This window comes from Cydia pomonella, chromosome 3, assembly GCF_033807575.1.
Source record: "Cydia pomonella isolate Wapato2018A chromosome 3, ilCydPomo1, whole genome shotgun sequence".
Taxonomy (NCBI): Eukaryota; Metazoa; Arthropoda; class Insecta; order Lepidoptera; family Tortricidae; genus Cydia; species Cydia pomonella.
The window spans coordinates 19,131,202-19,152,364 of NC_084705.1; the positions used below are offsets into that span (position 1 = coordinate 19,131,202).

General features: G+C 35.8%; 1 protein-coding gene across 1 annotated transcript; it reads left to right on the plus strand.

The window, feature by feature from the left end:
• The first annotated feature begins 3,797 nt into the window (after positions 1 to 3,797).
• On the plus strand, positions 3,798 to 7,963 carry LOC133516650 (uncharacterized). Its single transcript, XM_061849668.1, has 4 exons — positions 3,798 to 6,095; positions 6,264 to 6,389; positions 6,666 to 7,055; positions 7,587 to 7,963. Exons 1-4 carry the CDS (start codon positions 3,908 to 3,910, stop codon positions 7,961 to 7,963), a joined length of 3,081 nt encoding a protein of 1,026 aa, XP_061705652.1. The 5' UTR covers positions 3,798 to 3,907.
• The last annotated feature ends 13,200 nt before the right edge of the window (positions 7,964 to 21,163 follow it).

Here is a 21,163-nt window from a genome sequence, read left to right on the forward strand (position 1 = left end):
AGATTAGTTTGGATAACGGATATTGTTGTATGAACTGCCTCTTAACTTTAGTTTTCGCTTCATTACCCTCGCCGCAAACTAATTACTTCGCACAAACAGATCAACTTTGAAATATCCAACTTTGATCGTTTAGCCATTAAAAAAAACTGTATAGATAAGAGAATATATTATTTATTTTATATGGAAGGAGTTAAAGCAATCACATAACATTTGAATACATTGAATAAAGTGTGGAGCCGCAGGATATTTTTTTTAATGTTATACGGTTTTTCTTTTATATAAACAATTCTTATTCTTATTGTAAGTTCAGATTACTGAAGATAAAGGGACTCTAATATATATATTTTTTTTTCAATACGTAGGCAGTACAAGTAACAATAGAGAAAATAGGATACCAAATGTATTTAGTTTAGTAAGATATAAATAAATGTGTAAACATCATATTGACCAGTTAAGGCGTTGTATTTTAAGAGCCCAAATTCGTCACCCGTCATTTCTACGCCATTCCAATTGTTAAATGATCTCGAAAAAATTTCTAAATCGCTGCCATAATGTTTTGGTCGATAGTTGAAGTCTACCTAAACTAAAGGGACAATTAATTAAACCAAATTGTAAAGCTGGATTTAGTTCAAATTAAACGGAATGACCTCTGAAAAGTACTGAGCCGCCACCGCATTAAGCATTCATGGTTTGCGTCAGACGGCTCTAATTGTGAAATCCATATCAGTTTAACCCGTGTCTGCTAATTTTAAACGTCCAATGTATATTTAAATGTCCAAGTTAATAATATTTTCACATATATTTCATTTCAGTTTAGTTTTATAATTTTCCTGTGGCAAACAAACTTACTACATACTTAAGTTAAGACTGGCTGTCTGATGGAAAACGGTAAACGTAGCTAATGGAAGCTTGGAAATCCAGGTGTATGTGTGAGTTGCTGACTGTTTTAAAACTTGTACCTATACTGTGTTTTTTGAAGATTGTAATAGGTACTAATTTACTGAACCCTAAAAAATCAATTAAAACTAGTATTCACCTAGTTGTTTCCAATTATTTTATGTAACAAAGTAATTGAGAGAAAATAAGATGAATTACCAAAATTCACGCACAATCGTACGTAGTTTTAATACATTTTGTTATAATCTAGTATTGAGTATTACTTATAAGAAAACTCAGTTCCTTTTATTTACCGTAAGTTCAAAAGCATAACTCAGTTTAAGCCGTTTACTTGAGTTATGGAGTGTGTTTTATTTTCTCCCTATTTATCCACCTTCGTATAATATTCCCATTTCTAAGGGAATTATTGTATTCCCGCATTTGGTGTTGGGCGGGAAATTTCATTTTGTCCTCTGCTGGAATGAAAAATGCTTGGTCCCACTTACCGGAATTCCTTGCATAACTATGGGGAGCACTCATAGTGCGGTCGTGACTTTTGTTATTTAGTTTTTATTTTTATACCGACACCAAGTAAAATTTTAGAGAAACTTTTTTCTTTACTATAGATATTAAGGACTAATAGAAATGTCTACATTTTAAACAAAAAATCACTACCTACAACGTTGCTTTTGTATGTTGAGGTAAATAAATAGTTATTTGTTTAAGGGGCGAAGTTGTTGTTTAACCGCTCGTGCCAATATTAATACTCGAGCAAGTGAAAGATACCAAAATTAAACCACGAGCGTAATGTAATTTTGAGCGTTGTGTCAATAACGGCCATAGAAGTCTCTCGAGCAGCAAATAGATGGCGCAACGGTTGCGTCGATGGAGCAACGTCACTGCCATCAACACGTCACACCACTCCGTTTCTATCATGGCCGCAAGAGGGCACTCGCTTGTCGCAACTATGGCGCCAGCATTCCTACCAAACGGACCAATCAGCGACGTTCGTACCAATCACGCCACTGGAACCTCGCAACGTGATTAGCCGAGGCAACTGTAACCAGATTATTGGAGGGGAGTTCGTTATCCAGCCGTTTGAAAATTTAGACCGACGCGGCCATTACGCTTGGAACTTTGGTAGCGAAAACAACTGTAAATTGGTTGTTGGATAGTGCTAAAAGATAAGTACTAGATTTAGTAATTGCCTGCTATTACCTGTGTTTTTGGTAGATTTAGCTGTTTGTTGATTTTACAATTAGTGTCTAACGGCTTTTGGTTGCTTTCTTCATTGTATTTAAATAGCGGTCGCGTTTGTGGTTAATATCAAGCTTTAATTTAAATTCTAACGTTTTGTATTTAACCGTTAAACTATAGTGATAGTGACTATAGCTCTATAGACGTTGCAAATTGTACTATGCTGTTAATAGTGTTCTACTTTGAATAAGGTTATGAAAGTTAAGATTAATTATTTAAATTCAGTTAAAGTCGTCTTTGCTTAACAATTCAGTTGTAATTTAAATCGTTATTTAATATTGCCAGTAATACTAGAATACCTAGGTATTCTAGTATTTAGTACTTATCATTTAGGAAGCTAGGTTTTCTAGATTTAACTATTATTGTGCATTATGGTTTCTATAATCGTGATTACGTAATTTATAGTTTAATAAACGTGCATATGATTTTGATAATGTGTTAATAAATATTATACCTGCACAATGGTTTTCCTTATTCTAAATTAACATTAATTAAGTATCCCTTATTTGATTTTACTGTCAAATGACATCTTGGCGTAAGTAGTTGAGAAATAATTGCGCTTTAGGCTTTTGCTATTAATAAATAGTAGGAGTAGCAGTTTTGAAATAAATATGACTCGCTCAGGGCTTTGAGTATTATTTCATTATTAACAATTGTTTAACATTTTCAGAAGTGGGATATGGATTCACATAGTAGGAGCAGGTCCCGTAGCCCGGTGCGGTGGGACAACACGCGACTGGAACGACGAGAACGCAGCAGCAGTAGCCGCAGGCGCAGCCGTGAGCGTACACCGAGGCGTTGGGCTCCTTGGCGGCCGCGAGAATCTGTGGATCGCGAGCCGCCTGCTGCGCTGGATGAACCTGGTAGGATCAATCCAAATTATTATGGTGTTATGGTGAAACCTGACATTATCCCGGAGTTTGATCCTGAGAAGTCGGAGCTACCAGCGCAACAATGGCTCAACAAAATTGAACAACTGGGCGCAATTCACGGTTGGTCTGATAGTGTTAAAAGCTATTATATGCAGTCTCGCCTGTCGGGTTTAGCAAAGATGTGGCATAATGCTTTACGGAGCTACGAAATGACATGGTTTGAATGGAAGGAGCGAATTCTTGAAGCTTTTCCTCAAAACATGGATTATGCGGAAGCTCTTAAGGAAATGATCTATAGAAAGAAATTGTTTGGTGAGACAATGACACACTATTTTTACTCTAAATGTAGCATGTTAACTAAATGCGAAATCACTGGTGATAAGGCTGTGTCTTGTTTGATCGAAGGGCTACCATTTCACTTAAAGACCTCGGCAAGAGCAGGTAACTACAGAACCCCTGGTGAGTTATATTCTCAGTTCTTGTGCATGAACGATGAGAAAAAGGGACCTCCAAACCGACAATATTCAACGCGTGGCAGAGATTTTAACGCTCCTGGTACATCAAAGGAAGTGATCGCAGGAGAACAGAAGTCTATATCATCATCAAACAAACCATCTGTAACCTGTTTTTTATGCAAGGAAGCAGGTCACGTCGTGCGGTCGTGTCCGAAGAATCCCAACGCTGTTAAATGTGACGTTTGTGGGAAGACGAACCACAAGACAGAGCAGTGTTTCCGGAAGGCTTCGGTGAACCTTGTTGACTCCCAGGTAAATGATTGCTATTATAAAAACATCAGTTTAAATGGTCATCAGGTAAGAGCCTATTTAGACTCGGGGGCACGACGGAATCTGATTACATTGGAATGCTCTCGTAAACTAAATCTCAATTTACAACCATGCAACATGTTTATTAATGGGCTTTACGGGCCACAAGTCAGTTGTTGTGATCAAGTATCGGTAGAGTTTATTATCGACGGGGTTAAAGTTAAATCTGAAGCATTGGTGGTCAACATTCCCCTGAAAGGAGCCGATGTCTTTGTAGGTCAGCCAGTTCTTAATAATGGTCTGTACAGGTTAGTTATTCAAGGATCAACGGTTACCTTCGAGAGGAGTAAGCAGGAGCCTGCCAACGAGGAGATAGTCCATATAAGTTCGATTTGTGCAGATGCAGAGGTTTCAAAGGTAAGATTGGTCTGTTCTTCAGATACGGTTATTCCTGCTAATACGGCTCAATTTGTGGAGACTGATAGTAACGAAATTCTTCAAGATTCCACTGTATTGTTTGTGGATACTCGCTCTTGTAGGTTTAATGATGTAGAGTACAGCATTCCCTCTTCTCTTTACTGTGCTCCAGTTAATTCTGTCTTTGTTATAAATCAGGGTACGAATCCTTTGGCTTTTAAAAAGGGGCAACTGCTAGTTAGAGGGTATGTAGTGGAAGAAACATCCGTGTCTGCTCCTCGAGGAACAGATGTATTGGTAAATTCGATAATGAAAGTAGACGTTAGTAAGATTAAATGCGGGATTCAGGATCCATCGGTTTTAAATAAATTGAGTCAGATTTTGCAAGAATTTTCGGATTGTTTTTCAGAGGACACGCGTGAATTGGGAGTTACGAACAAAATCGAACTTAACATTGAGCTAAATTCCGATAAGCCGGTATGTTACAGGCCTTATAGGTTATCTTACTCTGAGAAGACCGTGATGAGGGAGAAGATTGAGGATATGTTGTCTAATGGAATCATTAGGGAATCCACCTCCAATTACGCGAGCCCAATTATCCTGGTACGTAAGAAAAATGGAGATTTTCGTCTTTGTGTAGACTTTAGGAAACTTAACAGCATAACAGTGAAGGACAAATATCCTTTGCCGGTTATAGAGGAGCATATCGAAAAGTTAGGTGAAAAAAAATATTTTACAAGCCTCGATTTGTCTCAAGGGTTTTATCAGATTCCGGTAGCTAAAGACGATATTCATAAAACTGGTTTTGTAACACCTGAAGGGCATTACGAATTCCTTCGGATGCCATTCGGCCTCGCGAATTCACCTGCAGTTTTCCAGCGGTTAATGGATCGTATATTCTCAACTCTGCGCCATGACAAGGTTTTGCCTTATATTGATGATGTGCTGCTCCCTACAAACTCCATAGAGGAAGGTCTTGATCTTTTGAAGGTAGTATTGCAAATAATTAGAGATGCAGGGTTGACTTTGAATCTGGAGAAATGCTTCTTTTTGCAAACAAAAATTGATTACTTGGGCTATGAAATCTGTGAGGAAGGTATCAGACCAGGTAGTAAAAAAATCGACGCAGTGTTGGCGTATAAGGAGCCGACTAACATTCATGAGCTGCGTATGTTCCTGGGGCTCACCAGTTACTTCAGAAAGTTTGTCCAAAACTATGCAGGTATTGCTTATGATCTATACAGGTTGCTGCAGAAAAATGTTGGCTGGGAGTGGGGCCCACAACAACAAAAAGCTTTCCAGGAGTTGAAAAAGGTATTAACAACTCGTCCTCTTCTCTCTCTCTTTCGCCGAGAAGGCGATATCGAGGTTCATACAGATGCCAGTAGCAGAGGATTAGCTGGTATTCTACTTCAAAAGCAAGACGGTAATTTAAAACCCATATCCTACTTTAGTCGAAAAACGAGCAAAGAAGAATCGATGTATCATTCTTACGAGCTCGAAACCTTGGCAGTCGTGGAGTCTTTAAGACGGTTCCGAATTTACCTGGTAGGTAACCATTTTAAAGTGGTCACAGATTGCTCTGCAGTGCGTTACACTTTCCAGAAAAAGGATTTAACTCCAAGAATAGTACGATGGTGGTTACTTATTCAGGAATACGACATGGAAGTAGAACATAAACCTGGTAAGTCCCATAGTCACGTAGACGCCCTCAGCAGAAGTCCGGTCGAGCCTCCGCAAGTAATTGATATCAACACTATTGATGTCTTCGATTGGATTGTCTGTCTTCAAAATCAGGATGAAAAGATTCGTATCATCAAAACCAAACTGGAATCAGGTGAGGCCGAACCCGATATTAAAAACAATTATAAGTTAAAAGAAGAGCGGTTGTATAGAGTTATTGCAGGTGGTAAGGAAAGATTGGTTGTACCTAAGTACGGGAGGTGGAATGTGTTACGAAAATTTCACGACTGTATTGGACACCCCGGGTTAAAACGCTGTGAACAGATTATCAAGGACACCTTTTGGTTCCCTAGTATGACTAGATTTATACGTAAGTATGTAAACGCCTGTCTAGATTGTCTGTACAAGAGGAGTCAGTATGGGCGAGCTGAGGGTGAACTTCACCCGATTGAGAAGATAGCAGAGCCACTTCATACAGTGCACATTGATCATCTGGGACCGTTCTGCAAGAGCCGTGCAGGTAACTGTTATTTGCTAATGGTTGTCGATTCCTTCACAAAATTCACTTGGGCAGTTCCTGTGAAAACCACGAGGGCTCGAGAGGTAATAAGTTCTCTATCTAATATATTTTGTTCGTTTGGATATCCGAAACGAATAATATCCGACAGTGGTTCCTGTTTTAAGAGCAAAAGTTTCAAACAATTCTGTTTAGAAAACTTTATCAAACATATCATTAACGCAGTAGCGTGCCCTCGTGCTAACGGTCAGGTTGAAAGGTATAACCGTACATTATTAGACTCATTAAATACCAGCGTGGAAAACGAGAGAGACTGGGATATGAAGCTGTCTGAGGTGACTTGGGGTATGAACAATTTACATAGTTCATCTACTGGATTTACTCCTTTCAAACTAATGTTTAGCGCAAGCCGTAGCAGATATCAAGCAATAGCAGGAAATTCCTTCGACGACGAACAAACTGCGGAGCAAACTCGGTGCACTGCATCAGGTAATCTTAAAAGAACGGCAGAGGTCATGCAAAAACATTTTAATGCAAAGCGGAAACGACCAACGAAGTACAAGGTAAATGATTTAGTACTGTGGAAAGGCGCGGCTGATAGAAACATTAACGTGAGGCGGAAACTGAAAGAAAAATTCAGTGGACCATATAAGATTACAAAAGTGGCAGGTAACGATAGGTACGTAATTACGTCGCTTAAAGGAGTGAAGGGCTATAAGCGGTTTGAAGCTTTAGTATCTTCGGATTCAATAAAGAGATTTCAGAGGGAGACTGATGTGACAGAAAGTAGTTCTGATGATAGTCAGGTAGATAGTACAGAGGAGTTAATTGATTTACTGGAAGGATAAATTAGCCTTGGATATTTCTATTTATTTGGGATAAAGGACTTGGATAAATTATGAAACAAGCAAAAATATATGAAAGAGGTTATATGGTTATTTATTGGTTTAAAAGACAAATTTGAGATATTTGTTGGATGGAATAGTTTATTATTGGATATGAATGTTGGCTATTAATGGAGTGACTATGGTTTAAGAATGGAAATAGATATTGGTTATAATGGATTAATTGATGGAAAATTAAAGTGGATGAGATTCAAATCAAAATTGACATATTATGGTTTTTACTTGGGTAATTTATACTATCTCTATTAGTGATGAAAATCAGATAATCCTTGTTTTCTTTTTCTTTCCTTTGCAGAGTCGCAAAGTCGTCAGGATGGACGAGTGTCAATAACGGCCATAGAAGTCTCTCGAGCAGCAAATAGATGGCGCAACGGTTGCGTCGATGGAGCAACGTCACTGCCATCAACACGTCACACCACTCCGTTTCTATCATGGCCGCAAGAGGGCACTCGCTTGTCGCAACTATGGCGCCAGCATTCCTACCAAACGGACCAATCAGCGACGTTCGTACCAATCACGCCACTGGAACCTCGCAACGTGATTAGCCGAGGCAACTGTAACCAGATTATTGGAGGGGAGTTCGTTATCCAGCCGTTTGAAAATTTAGACCGACGCGGCCATTACGCTTGGAACTTTGGTAGCGAAAACAACTGTAAATTGGTTGTTGGATAGTGCTAAAAGATAAGTACTAGATTTAGTAATTGCCTGCTATTACCTGTGTTTTTGGTAGATTTAGCTGTTTGTTGATTTTACAATTAGTGTCTAACGGCTTTTGGTTGCTTTCTTCATTGTATTTAAATAGCGGTCGCGTTTGTGGTTAATATCAAGCTTTAATTTAAATTCTAACGTTTTGTATTTAACCGTTAAACTATAGTGATAGTGACTATAGCTCTATAGACGTTGCAAATTGTACTATGCTGTTAATAGTGTTCTACTTTGAATAGGGTTATGAAAGTTAAGATTAATTATTTAAATTCAGTTAAAGTCGTCTTTGCTTAACAATTCAGTTGTAATTTAAATCGTTATTTAATATTGCCAGTAATACTAGAATACCTAGGTATTCTAGTATTTAGTACTTATCATTTAGGAAGCTAGGTTTTCTAGATTTAACTATTATTGTGCATTATGGTTTCTATAATCGTGATTACGTAATTTATAGTTTAATAAACGTGCATATGATTTTGATAATGTGTTAATAAATATTATACCTGCACAATGGTTTTCCTTATTCTAAATTAACATTAATTAAGTATCCCTTATTTGATTTTACTGTCAAATGACATCTTGGCGTAAGTAGTTGAGAAATAATTGCGCTTTAGGCTTTTGCTATTAATAAATAGTAGGAGTAGCAGTTTTGAAATAAATATGACTCGCTCAGGGCTTTGAGTATTATTTCATTATTAACAATTGTTTAACAGTTGCGAGGGTTTCAATTTCAAGGCACGAGGGTTAAACAAACTGCCTTCGAGTGAAACACAGCATTTTTCACCACACCAACGCGAGGATAATACTAATTATGAAATACCAATAAAATAAAATCAAATGAACGTCATAAAACATGTATCATTCTAAATCATCATATAAAAGTCAATTTTACCAGCAGCAAAATAAGAAAACAACTCAAAATTGAATTGATTAGTTTTTTAACAATCAATACGGCTCTTACCAGTTGGTGTAGTGAAAAATATATATTAATTTAGAAAAACACCATTTTCGGTAGTGGGTTCTGCTATTAAATTTACGACCTTACTATGAATATGGACCCGGAAAATACATGAACAAGCGCTCGACATGCAATAAACAGTGCACCTTCTCAATGTCTCTTCGTGCAGAAACAAAAGAACCATTTTAAGAGAGTGGCTCTACCTGCGAATACAGATTTAATTTGTGTTTTTTGCATACGATTATTCGTAGCAAACACCAATAATTCAGTTCAATTAAATTAGTACCTAGGTACAATATTATTAAAAAGAAGGTACTTTTTGCTGTTGAGTTTTAAGGATCTACTACTAAACCGACGATTTACCGCCCGCAAGCAAATAATAAATATTTGTTAAGTTATACATTACATACATAATACATACATACATAAGCAATTACATTATTTTCATCTAGTTACATTCATTAATCACTACACTTTTAAACATAGTCAAAACGATGTGAATTTTCCACTATTCTTCCCATTCCTTACTTAAGAACATACTCTATTGAGGCCAAATTATTAATCTTCTGTGTCACGTAAATAAAGCCATCCCGAGTATTATATGAAATATATATTAAAGAATCTTTCCGGGGATCGCGTAGCAACGTGTTATCGGTCGCTCGAAGATTAATCCGCTTTTTGGAACAAAGACACCTTAAGCGTGACACGGCGCCGTGAGAGATGGGAAAAGGTCGATGGTAATATGTATGTTATAGTTATCGAAAACTAAGGTACGGCCAAAGTGGTTCTTTGAGCAGGTCAAACTTGCGAAAAAACACAACGAATAGTAAACGAATTTGAAAGATTGACACACCATTGAATATTGTGATGTGAAATATCTAGATTAACCTCCGTAGTATTCGTAAATAAAATCTTATACGTAACTGCTAGTTAAAATAGGTTAGATTTTTTTACAGTAGTTTGAAATTATCTACTACAGCAGTTTGTTAGAAAATGTATGTCCAACGTTTCTGAATATCTTTATACATAAACATCATCACAAATTTAAAATGGCCGAAAATCTGTTTAGTTTTTTTTTTTTAATATTATAGGACATTATTACACAAATTGACTAAGTCCCACAGTAAGCTCAATAAGGATTGTGTTGAGGGTACTTAGACAACGATATATATAATATATAAATACTTAAATATATAGAAAACGCCCATGACTCAGGAACAAATATCCATGCTCATCACACAAATAAATGCCCTTACCAGGATTTGAACCCGGGACCATCAGCTTCGTAGGCAGGGTCACTACCCACTAGGCCAAACCGGTCGTCGAAAGTTGTTATATTAAATTAAAAATTAATTTTATAGATTTTTTAAACGATTCATTAAGTGTACAGAAGGGCTATCTAAAACAAGGCGTTTCCTTCTTCCTACAATGCAAATGGATAACAAACAAATCCTAGTTATAACGTGATTTTGATATCCCGGAATATCCAAAGTCAAAAATTTAAAGCTATCGACAATCGTAAGGCCGTCTCTAGACCGAGGTTCAGGTGCCGGCTCATTTGTAATGTGTCCCGAACACGTATGCAGATAACACGTTTTTTACATTTTCTTCGTTACTGTTTGGGGATTGAATAAATTTTACCTTTAAAAGAAAGTAAAATAACTCCCAAGATTGTTTATTTAAATTACTGTTTTTATCAATTGCAGATACTGCTACACTCAGTTACCCTTTCTTCAATGTTAAAAATACAATAATATCATTTTGTACAACCGTATTATAATGAAAGCTTTTCAATTGCCGAGTGCCCTTAAGGTAGGAGATTTTAAGACTTAATCTCATTATGTAACTATTGTATACTTACAACTCTCTCTCTCCTTATTCAACTGGCATAACTGAAAAGTTAACAAATGAAAACTATACTTTCTACTTCAACCATCTGACAAAAAATTAAGGAGCTGTCATCTCTTTTCCATCCTTGTTTTATAAGAATAGACTTAAAAATGCTGGGAAAAATTACAGTCGCCAAATCTAAAATGAAAGTGTTTTATAATAGGTTCTTCTTATTAGCTTTGATTTGATATAGGTAATTTTCTTCGGATTGTATGAAAATTGGAAAAGTTATTGAGCGGAGAAGCCAAACATGTGGAGTGATTCCATTTCTTTGCTCGTGAATGTATAATTGTATACAATACAGGAGGCCAATTCGGACGTATCCTTTGATTTCTAAATTATATGATTTTGATATCATTCGCGCGCGCGTGTCATACTTGTTCGTACATGTATTAGCACGACCAAAACGCAAAAGCGAATAATAACTAAATGACATCATTTAGATACCTTCCTATCAAAATGATAGTGCGAATTGGTCTCCTGGGTAACTCATCACGGTAGGTAGGTAAGTACCTATTTAATTTGTTTGGCACTTCTTAACACAATTAAGCGAACACGCGACGCATAAAACTTTTAAAGCCAAGATTTTATGGCAGAAAAAACTGCTGTGTTGTATAACAGTTTTTATTTTTCATGCTCTGAACGAAAGAAAATAAGAGGGTCGTTCTTATTCTAAAGTGTGCAGAATGTGATACGTTTCTGCACTTGAGCATTTTGGTTTCCAAGTAGGGTCAGCATCAATAGTAGCGGATGAAACAACGCGCCAAAAGTATGTGATATCCCGGATAACTTTTCCAAATATTGATAAATCTGAAAAATTTACGTTCAAAAGTAATACCTTTTAACGTCTCAATTGTTCTTCGTATAGAACCACCACATTTTGTTTAAGCTGTTACAGAATGGTAGATACTTTTGAAACCTTGTTTGATCCGCTACTTTCGATGCTGACTGTACCTACGATTATTATTTTCTTGTTTTACGATAAGCAAATGAAATTTACTTTTAAATGAATTTTTTATACAATTGCCATTCTGATATCTAATTCACGATTCCTTAAATACAAGTAACGATACTTTTACCTAAATGGTTAATGTAAATACCCTCAAGAAATGCTATTAAAAATATATTAACACATGTAAAATACATGTGTTAATATACTTTCCTCGTGTTCAAAATGAAAAGTAGAGTGTTTAACTCGGGTGAAAGGCATCATTTTAGCTTTGGACTATTGGCGCTCTCACTGCGTTCGAGTTCCAAAGTACCTCGGCAGGAATTGTGATTGGTCATATTATTACCCAATCGCAATCACTTGTTTAAGTACGAGTACGAGAGGCTAATCCGACAGGTACCGCGATGGTATTACATTCCAAAACGCATTCATTTGCAAGTATGAATTTTATCGAGTCTCAGCCGAATTTTACCTTCCCATACAAATGTAGTGTCGTTTTCATTTTAAAACTACGTGTTCGATTGTAATGAAACTTTGCACAAAGCCCTTCGAGTCCATTTTGTGTTGCAACGATGCCATATTACGGGGATTTTGAATTTCGGTGCGACGCATACGACGATTTTTCTATCTTTAAAGGGATGTATATTTTGAACCAAACTTGCATAAAAAACGTGTTATTATTACTGTTATTTCTTGCAATATTTTTTTATTATAAGAGATATCAAAAAAATATGAGTCTCCTTACAAGGAACTCATTAAGGTCGCTATGTTGGGTAATATTCAATCAATCAATCAATCAATCATATTCTTTATTTCAGAGCAGTTTCATAATTATACATTTAAATCATAACATTAATATACATTTAAAATTTAACATTGATACATGTGTTAGTAGCAATAAGAAATAAATAATTAATTAGTCTTCCTACAACTAAGGTTAGTAAACACAGAACATAGCATACTATTTCTACATACAGTATATTGGCTTGCCTGTCAGTACATGTATCATATGGCAATGGTTTATGTACTGACAGTCAAACCTTGCCGCAAATGCCATCAATATTGGCCGCCATCTTGAATATCTCACTTCCGGTCAAGATCTCGATCGGGCAAGCGGCTAATTCGGATTCAAATTCAAATTAGGGGGTCAAATTAGGTAAAACACCAGGTTTCCATAAAGTAATATGATTTGCCAGTCGCATCAAGAAGGAGAGCCGTGTTGAATTTTTTTGGTGTCCTGTCGTTTGGCCAAAAGATGTTTAGCAAATTGACACTTGGCAACCAACTACTGGCAAAATTATATTTTAGCAAATCATTTTTTTACAACAATATTTTTGACAAATTATTCTTATTACCAAATAATTAACTAATAAAATTTCATTTCATAACAGATCTTTTTGACAAATGATTATTTACCAACAAAGTTAACAAATAAATCTTTCATTGGTCAAAAAATGTTTGCTATAATGTATTATTTGACATGTGTTTCTGTACTAATCATTTATATTATGGATCGAATTGAAACATTTAATTTTGAAACAAATCATATATTTTAATTATACATTTTACACACTTCAATCATCATTATTGTAATTTTAAATGAACTGACAGCGATTTTAATAATTTTACCTCTGAATAATCGCAATCCGACTCGGATAGGTTAGGTTAGGCTACGAGGTTATTTTTTTTTTAACAACGCGAAAAATGTAAGCAACGATTGCTTGCTTGTCTTGCAACTAAGTAACTTACCTCAAAATAATCTTGCCCAAATGAAAATTGCAACCATGCAGAATAGTACCTTCAACACTGACGTTTTTATCAAATAACAGTGTGTTACATGACATTTGGTGAATGTATAAATTTGCTAAACATATTACTAGGTGACATGAAAAATATAAAATTGATACTTTGTATTTTGACATATTGTAATAATGTATTATTTACTAAATGATTATTTGTCAAGTGACTTTTTGTAAAATGATACATTTGCGGAATAACATATTTGCCAAATAATACTATGGTGAAACGTTTTTTGTAAAATGAAAATTTGCCAACATTGTTTTGGTTAAACATTAGTGAACAAATTTTTTGTCTACACTATCAGGTGCACGTTCGAATTGGCCTGTTAGTATCTCGATGGATGGGCGGCTATTCCGAAAACATATTGATGGCGACGTGACGGCGGTGGATTTATTTGCCCACGTCACTCGACTTGATTGCGACCCTGATTAAAGCATCGATTTTAATTCGTTTAAATTGGGAGAAGAAATATTGTTTTAAAGCAACTTCGATAAATCTTTACCAGCTTTAGCCACATTTATGTAATGTATTCAGTTATAAGTTTTATAACATTTATTTACAAATTAATGCCTGTGACTTCGTCTGTGTGGAACTAGTACATTTCTATAAAAAGTAAATATCAAAAATAAATATAATCGAAAATAAACGTAATGCACTGTGTCAATACTGGGCTGGTCATTCTGCCATATGCCGCGTGAGCCGTGGGCCAAGATCGCCACTGAGTGGCAGCCCAGCTCAAAATGAGGATCTGGCAGACCACACGATGATGGCGAGGTGAGTTAGACACCTTTTTAAACGAATACATAAAAACGATACGAGACCCGCATCTCTTTACATGTATGGTTTTTGATGGGATAATGTGTCCCAGATTTGTCGCGTGACGAACGCAGTGTTTTTTTACCAAGATTAATTGTATGTATAAAGTAATCAAGCTATGAGAATGAAGAACCGGGAGGAAATTGCAAATAGGGAACTCAATCGTGAGCTGAGCAATGTAATTACGTACATATCGTACTCGTTATCGTATTACATATACTCGTATTGTTTTTACAAAATCCGGATGCGTCTATAAGCAAAATTCTTCAACCACGCAGCGCCAATCTGTTTATTGCTTTTCGACGTTTGACATAATATCAAACCCGCGTGGTATTATATGTCAAAAGTTTTAATTAGAATTAATTGCGAAAATAAATATTAAATATAAATATTTCCGTTTTCTGGTACCCTTTGAGTTGCGTCAAAGGAGTAATACACAAAGTTAGCTCAATTGGCGGTTAACCAAAATAATTCAGACCGATAAAGTAATTTGAAATATTTCACGCCTTTAAATTGATTCACTTCCAGAGGTTTACCTAAATGGTGCGACTTGTCTTAACTTTTTAAAAGAGTTTGAGTCCAATTAAAACCCGTGTAAATATTATTACCAAATTGTGCTGATAATATCCAATAACAATTATTTTTAGTGTGTGAGATAGGTAGTGTAACGACCTGCTGGTACAGTCTTTACTAGTACAGTCAGTCAACGTAGGGTAGTTTTTGCGAGCTGATAAAGAGTAGCGACCTCACGCACCAGAGCACTTCTGGGGAGCTTTGTCACCCGGTGGTGGGTGGTGGTGGTACAGGGCACTGCCTCTTGCCTGCCTTAGCCAGCCTTCCAGATTGGAGTTGCGAGAACTGCGTTATCGAGGATAGATGTGAAAGCATACCTAAGTGGCCAGTTGGCTAGGTATCTGTTTAAAATCCAAAAACAAATCTCTACCCCCAGCCCTCTGTGTCGATATTGACCTTGGGCCATCATAGACGTCGCTTTTTGAAATGGCTCTGTACCAGAAATAAAATTGGATGTCTCGTTCTCTGTTTGGCCTCCGGTTTTGTATCCTATAGCCTAGTATTTAGTCGATTGCTTTCACCCAACAGCCTAGTACATTTTAGATTCCATAAATTCTCAATAGTCTGCGTGCGTCCCATGACATGAGCAGGGCAGCATCTGCTCGGTGTACCCCTTAGGTACATTTTACCTAAGTGTCAAAAAGGCCTCTTTATTTTGGCTTCGTCTTCGTACTTCACTCCCAAATGGCCGGGACTCGATTGTTCCGTAAATGAGAAGGACAGCCAAAAATATATTTTAATTGTGTCCCTAATGTGAAATAAATACCTAATCACCGAGTAGATACAACATCCAAATATCCGATTTAATCCGGCAACCTATAAAACAAGCCTTTAAATTTATAGGTAATATGTGACAATTCCAATCCAAAATAAATGCATTTTCAGGCAATTAAGTGACACAGAGTACATCAATCAAGGCAGAGACGGCCCGTGAGTTACGACTGCGAGCGCTGTCCCTGTCCCGGCGGTGATCTGTGGCGCATACTAAATAGCTAGATGAGATAGAACCAGATGAGATCTAATAACCAGGGAAGATACCGACAGAATGGCGAATTGCAATTCTTGATCTTCTAATAAATAAATAATAATAAATATTATAGGACATTATTACACAAATTGACTAAGTCCCACAGTAAGCTCAATAAGGCTTGTGTTGAGGGTACTTATGTAGACAACGATATATATAATATATAAATATTTATAAATACTTAAATACATAGAAAACACCCATGACTCAGGAACAAATATCCATGCTCATCACACGAATAAATGCCCTTACCAGGATTTGAACCCGGGACCATCAGCTTCGTAGGCACGGTCACTACCCACTAGGCCAAACCGGTCATCAAAATATATCTAATATACCTTAAGATTATTTTTAACAGAGTCGTTAACGGATAGTACTAGACTAAACTCACTCTCGGTCCTAACAATTGCGTTTTTATCGTGGCTGACATCCGACATTTAAATGCGGGAGTGACGCAAAAAGAGCAACCCACATATTCGTTTTAAAAAACGGATAGTAAGTATGCAATCGTGACAAGACTAGTACTACATTTTCTTTTTGAAAATGAAACCAACCGTTGTACTAACGATGATAATTAATGTGCTGAAAATTGATATTACCTTGTGATAAATTTAATCGCGTTGGTTAAAGTTTCATGTTTAGGCTTCACGAGTACCCATTGAATTACAGGTCCTAGGAGCATCTACAATCAACAAACTCATAACTTAAGGTTACAATGTTAAAACCGATTATAATTACAGCTCCGATTAAATTTAAACCTCAAAGCGCCGTAATACATTTTTCTACCAGGGCCGGATTAAGTAAATCACCTAGATTGTAGAGATTGTCTCTGCAATTTAAATTTTGCACCGAATCAGAGTAACTAGAGTTACAATATTACGATGGGTTCGTGACCGGACTCCCCAGTACCTGCGTTTAAATTTAGATTACTTAAAGTCATTCCCAAATATAATTTGCACGGAATCTTCCCTTTATAGGTTTTTTAGAATCCATCTTTATCGTATGATCTTGATCGTATCGTATGGCAAGTTTGCACTATATTTTAGTATTTAAATACAATTCATAATGTAAATTTATCATTCCGTAAGTAGTCGATAGCGTCGCTCGTGAGGTCTTTGAAATCTATGGGTGACCCGTTATACTTGGTTATGGGGCATTCGAATAACCATGTGGTATACAGTTTGTTTAGGGTTGCACGCAGTCGCATTTCTCTGCGTCAGTCCAGCCCCATTTTTTACGCAGATAAACGCAGTGACCTATTCCGGTTCTGATACGGTTTAAGGAACATGAGACACGACGGTCCTCTTCGACTCGACCAGGCGGGACTTGACGGATGTCGAGGTGAAATAGATCTGCGGTTTCGTCTTTTGCCGCCCACTCCTCTCGCGGAAACCGCATGGATAGAAACTACACTTATTACCCTTTTCAGATTAGAAATTGTATAACCTCCAAAGAAGTGATAACTTTTTCCTCCAAAATGAATCTGAGTAACTTTGCACTGAATTATAGTTTCGTTTATATATTATTTTATATCATAGGATCCCTAAAATTTTGAAGAAAAAGATAATTATCACTACTTTTGAGGTTAGCAGAATTCTCATCTTTATAAATAGGTGTGTAGTCCAGTTCCATAATGTCATATGCATAGAGTCCGTCTAAGCTAACTTTGTACCCACTAGAACAGAACAAAGTGAGGAGGTGTCATTAATATAAACGTCATATTTTCATAGAAATTTGACATTAATGATTCCATGCAGAGTAGTTTGGTCAGCCTATGTTAAATTTGATTTTTTTTAATTACCCCATATTTTCGCTTACAAGCTACTCCATAAAGTTTTTGCGATTGTTAAATTCAAACTGATTATTAATTAGGTAAGAGCTCAGCAATTTTGAATAAGCTTTTAAATTCCGTTACAGAAAATATATTTCCGAAAAGTCATCCCAACCGAGAAATAAATTTTCTCGTTTCGACCGACGTAGTTTTATTAAAAAAAAAAACAAATGTCTCTTTCGATGCAGTGATCGGAAAAATGTACGAATTTGTCAAGGTCAAAAATCAAAGTTACTAGACTGCATTCTATTTCTAATTAACATTTTGTTCTGTTTTTAGACTAAGCCCAATTTAACACACCTTTTGTTCCAAAAACAACTTCACGGAAACTAATATTTTAGTTGGAATTAAATTATGAAAACCTCAAAGCATAAATTGAGCTATTCATCTGCGCAATATTGTATGCAAACTCTGCCCGTAAAACTATTTCAGAGCGCTGCTCAAGGCTTTAACTACGCCCGCAGCAGCCTCGTGTCGTCACAAACAATGATTTGTTGCAACAAACGCGCAGTAACGAGATATCATGTTTGCGGGTCTATTCTACAGACTGTCTTAAACGGCTAAAAAAAGGTGAAATATGTAGGTATTTTTTTACACAATACTTTTTTGATTCTTACTTTTTTTGCCCAGAATTATTTAAGAAGCTGATAATTTAAAAAAAAAAAACAAATTTATTCATTGTATGAAAAACTCTAACCGTCGCTAAAGCATGGGTATTAAATAGGCTCCATATAAAAAAAACGAATTGTTTTGCGTAAAATAGAGAGATATTATAAAATAAGTTAGGCAACAGAGAACTTAAAATAGTAGAACTGACAATGACGCTAATTTCAGAAAGATTACACAGTACATGTTTAATTTGTAGATATTGTATCTTTTCTTTGGCTGCTTTTTAGGGTTCTATACGCATTACTAAGACTCCGCTGTTCGTTCATCTGTCTGTCTGTCACCAGGCTGTATCTCATGAACCGTGATAGATAGACAGTTGAAATTTTCATTTATGTTGCCGCTATAAAAAGTACGAAACCCTCGGTGGGCGAGTCCTGTTTTTTCTTGTTTACCTAAAGATGGAGTCCGGATGGCAGCTGAAGCTGCATTACTGTTGTAACATTATCCAGCTGCATCCGAACGTCATCTTAAGAAGAAAGAGGATGATCGATTTTCCATACAAACGTAGTCCTCATTTTCCAATTTATAGACACGAAATTGTTATCACAGCGATGCCCGACCTTTTTTTCGACTTTTTTTATTTATTTATTCAACTAACAGTCTTATACAAAAAAATATGTAATAATAAGCAATGTGTTAATAGACCTTGAGTGCCCTACCTTAATAATAATATGTTCTAATCTTAAGTAGCTAGTGTAGGAGCAGTAAGCGGAAAACAAAGTTATCAGTAAGTAACAAAGTTATCAGTAACTTGAGTGAATCTGTATTCATTCATCCATGTATATGTGTGCACGGGCAGGTTCCTTGATACTCGTACATACATCCACACGGGGTACACAAGAATGTTATATACTTAAGTTAATACCTACTATGTTATAATAATATGCAGAGGTTATTACAAACCTACTTTTTTTTACTGACGTCATCTACTTAAATAAACAGTTTGTTATTGTTGTTTTTTATAATTTCGATCTTAAGTGAGTAATAATTTGTTTCTTTAAACTTTTTCAGGTTTTATATGAAAACAGATCAATATGGGATACATTTATATTCTAATACTTAATTGAGACAACGTTTGAAGTAAGAATTTGAGCAATATTTTGTACGAGCGAAAGGGATAGCAAATAATTTCTTATGGCGTGCAGTGCGTTGAGGTATCTTAAATAATAACCGTCCAAGAAGTGAGGCGGAGTCAATAAAGCTGTTAATGATTTGTTTTTTAATTATTATAAAAGTTAGGAGCCAAAAACAGGTTTCATACAAATTTTTAAATGCTCCTAATTCTTAATATTGAAGAAATCGAAAAATCAAACGGTTGGGCATAGCTATGTTTAAAACACATCAAATTTTGTAAAAATATTACCTATCAATAATGTTAATATCCAGAGAAGAAAATGGGGACTACGTTTGTATGGAAAGGTGGTTTCAGAGCGGTCGTCCCCTTTCGTCTTAAATGTCAATTCCATTCTTTGTTATTACCGTTTTGTTAACAGTTTTTATTCCTCTATTTAGTTTATTGTCTACGTACACACTCAAAGTTTTTGTTTGATATTATTTTAACAGCATTACATTACAAAATTTCCAATTTTTTTGTCGAAGTTAGGGAATATTGAATCTATACTCGACATGCACCAGCAATCGATCCTTACCACGAGTTTGATACTGACACATTCGCTAGCGACTACGTAAACTAACTCACAACTCGTACCGACATTGGTGCAAGCTAGATGCACGGAAACTCATGGTTAAGGTCATGGGTAAGGTAGTTGACAAAAACGTCGTGTGCCATGACTTTTCGGAGGATAATACATATTGTCATGGTATAGAGAAACGTTTCGTTTTTATTTAATGAAAACACGGAATACCAATATTAGCCAATAGCAATTTCCTTGAACGGGAAATCTTATTCAGTATTCTAAGGATCAAAGCCACTTTGTTATAATCAGAAGTTTCTTTGGCATACCTTAATCGAATTATTATTTATTATACATTGGCTAAACTTCCATCTGTATCCATCTAGGGTAAAGGCACCAGTAGTCAGCCTTATAACGCATTTTTAAAGTTTGTACTCTCGACGTTTCTACAGGATTAGTCAGATAAATAAACGCATAACATGGTTAGATCAATTGTTTATTATAGTTTTAAAACAAAGTATGTCAAAAAATAACAATCCGCTTTATAATATCTATAATTAAGATTAAACAAAAAATGGCACTTTTCTCCAGTAGTCAGCCTCTAAAATCCAGTAAGCAGCCTTTGTGTACCCAGTACTCAGCCTTTATAAACTATTAATAACAATGAAATAAAAAACACTATTATTTGTATTAAAGTTAACGATATTATAATATTTATCATTCCTAGGTAGGAAGCTAGAGTATAGGTAGGTACTTATACTCTTATAAGTACAATTCTCATGCCACGAAATTTGTAGGCCATAGGTGCTTAAAATTATTCTTGCAAACTAATAAACACTGTATATATCTTCTTATTGTTTATTAATGAATCTGTTTATTTAATAGAATTAATTATTTTTAAAATCGGTTTAAATGCTGGTGAAACCCGTGCAGGGGCCCGTTAGATATTGGAATATTTCTCAACAAAAGTATGTATACACTTTTGAACCTTATTTAAATGAGTTAAAGTTCATAATATTT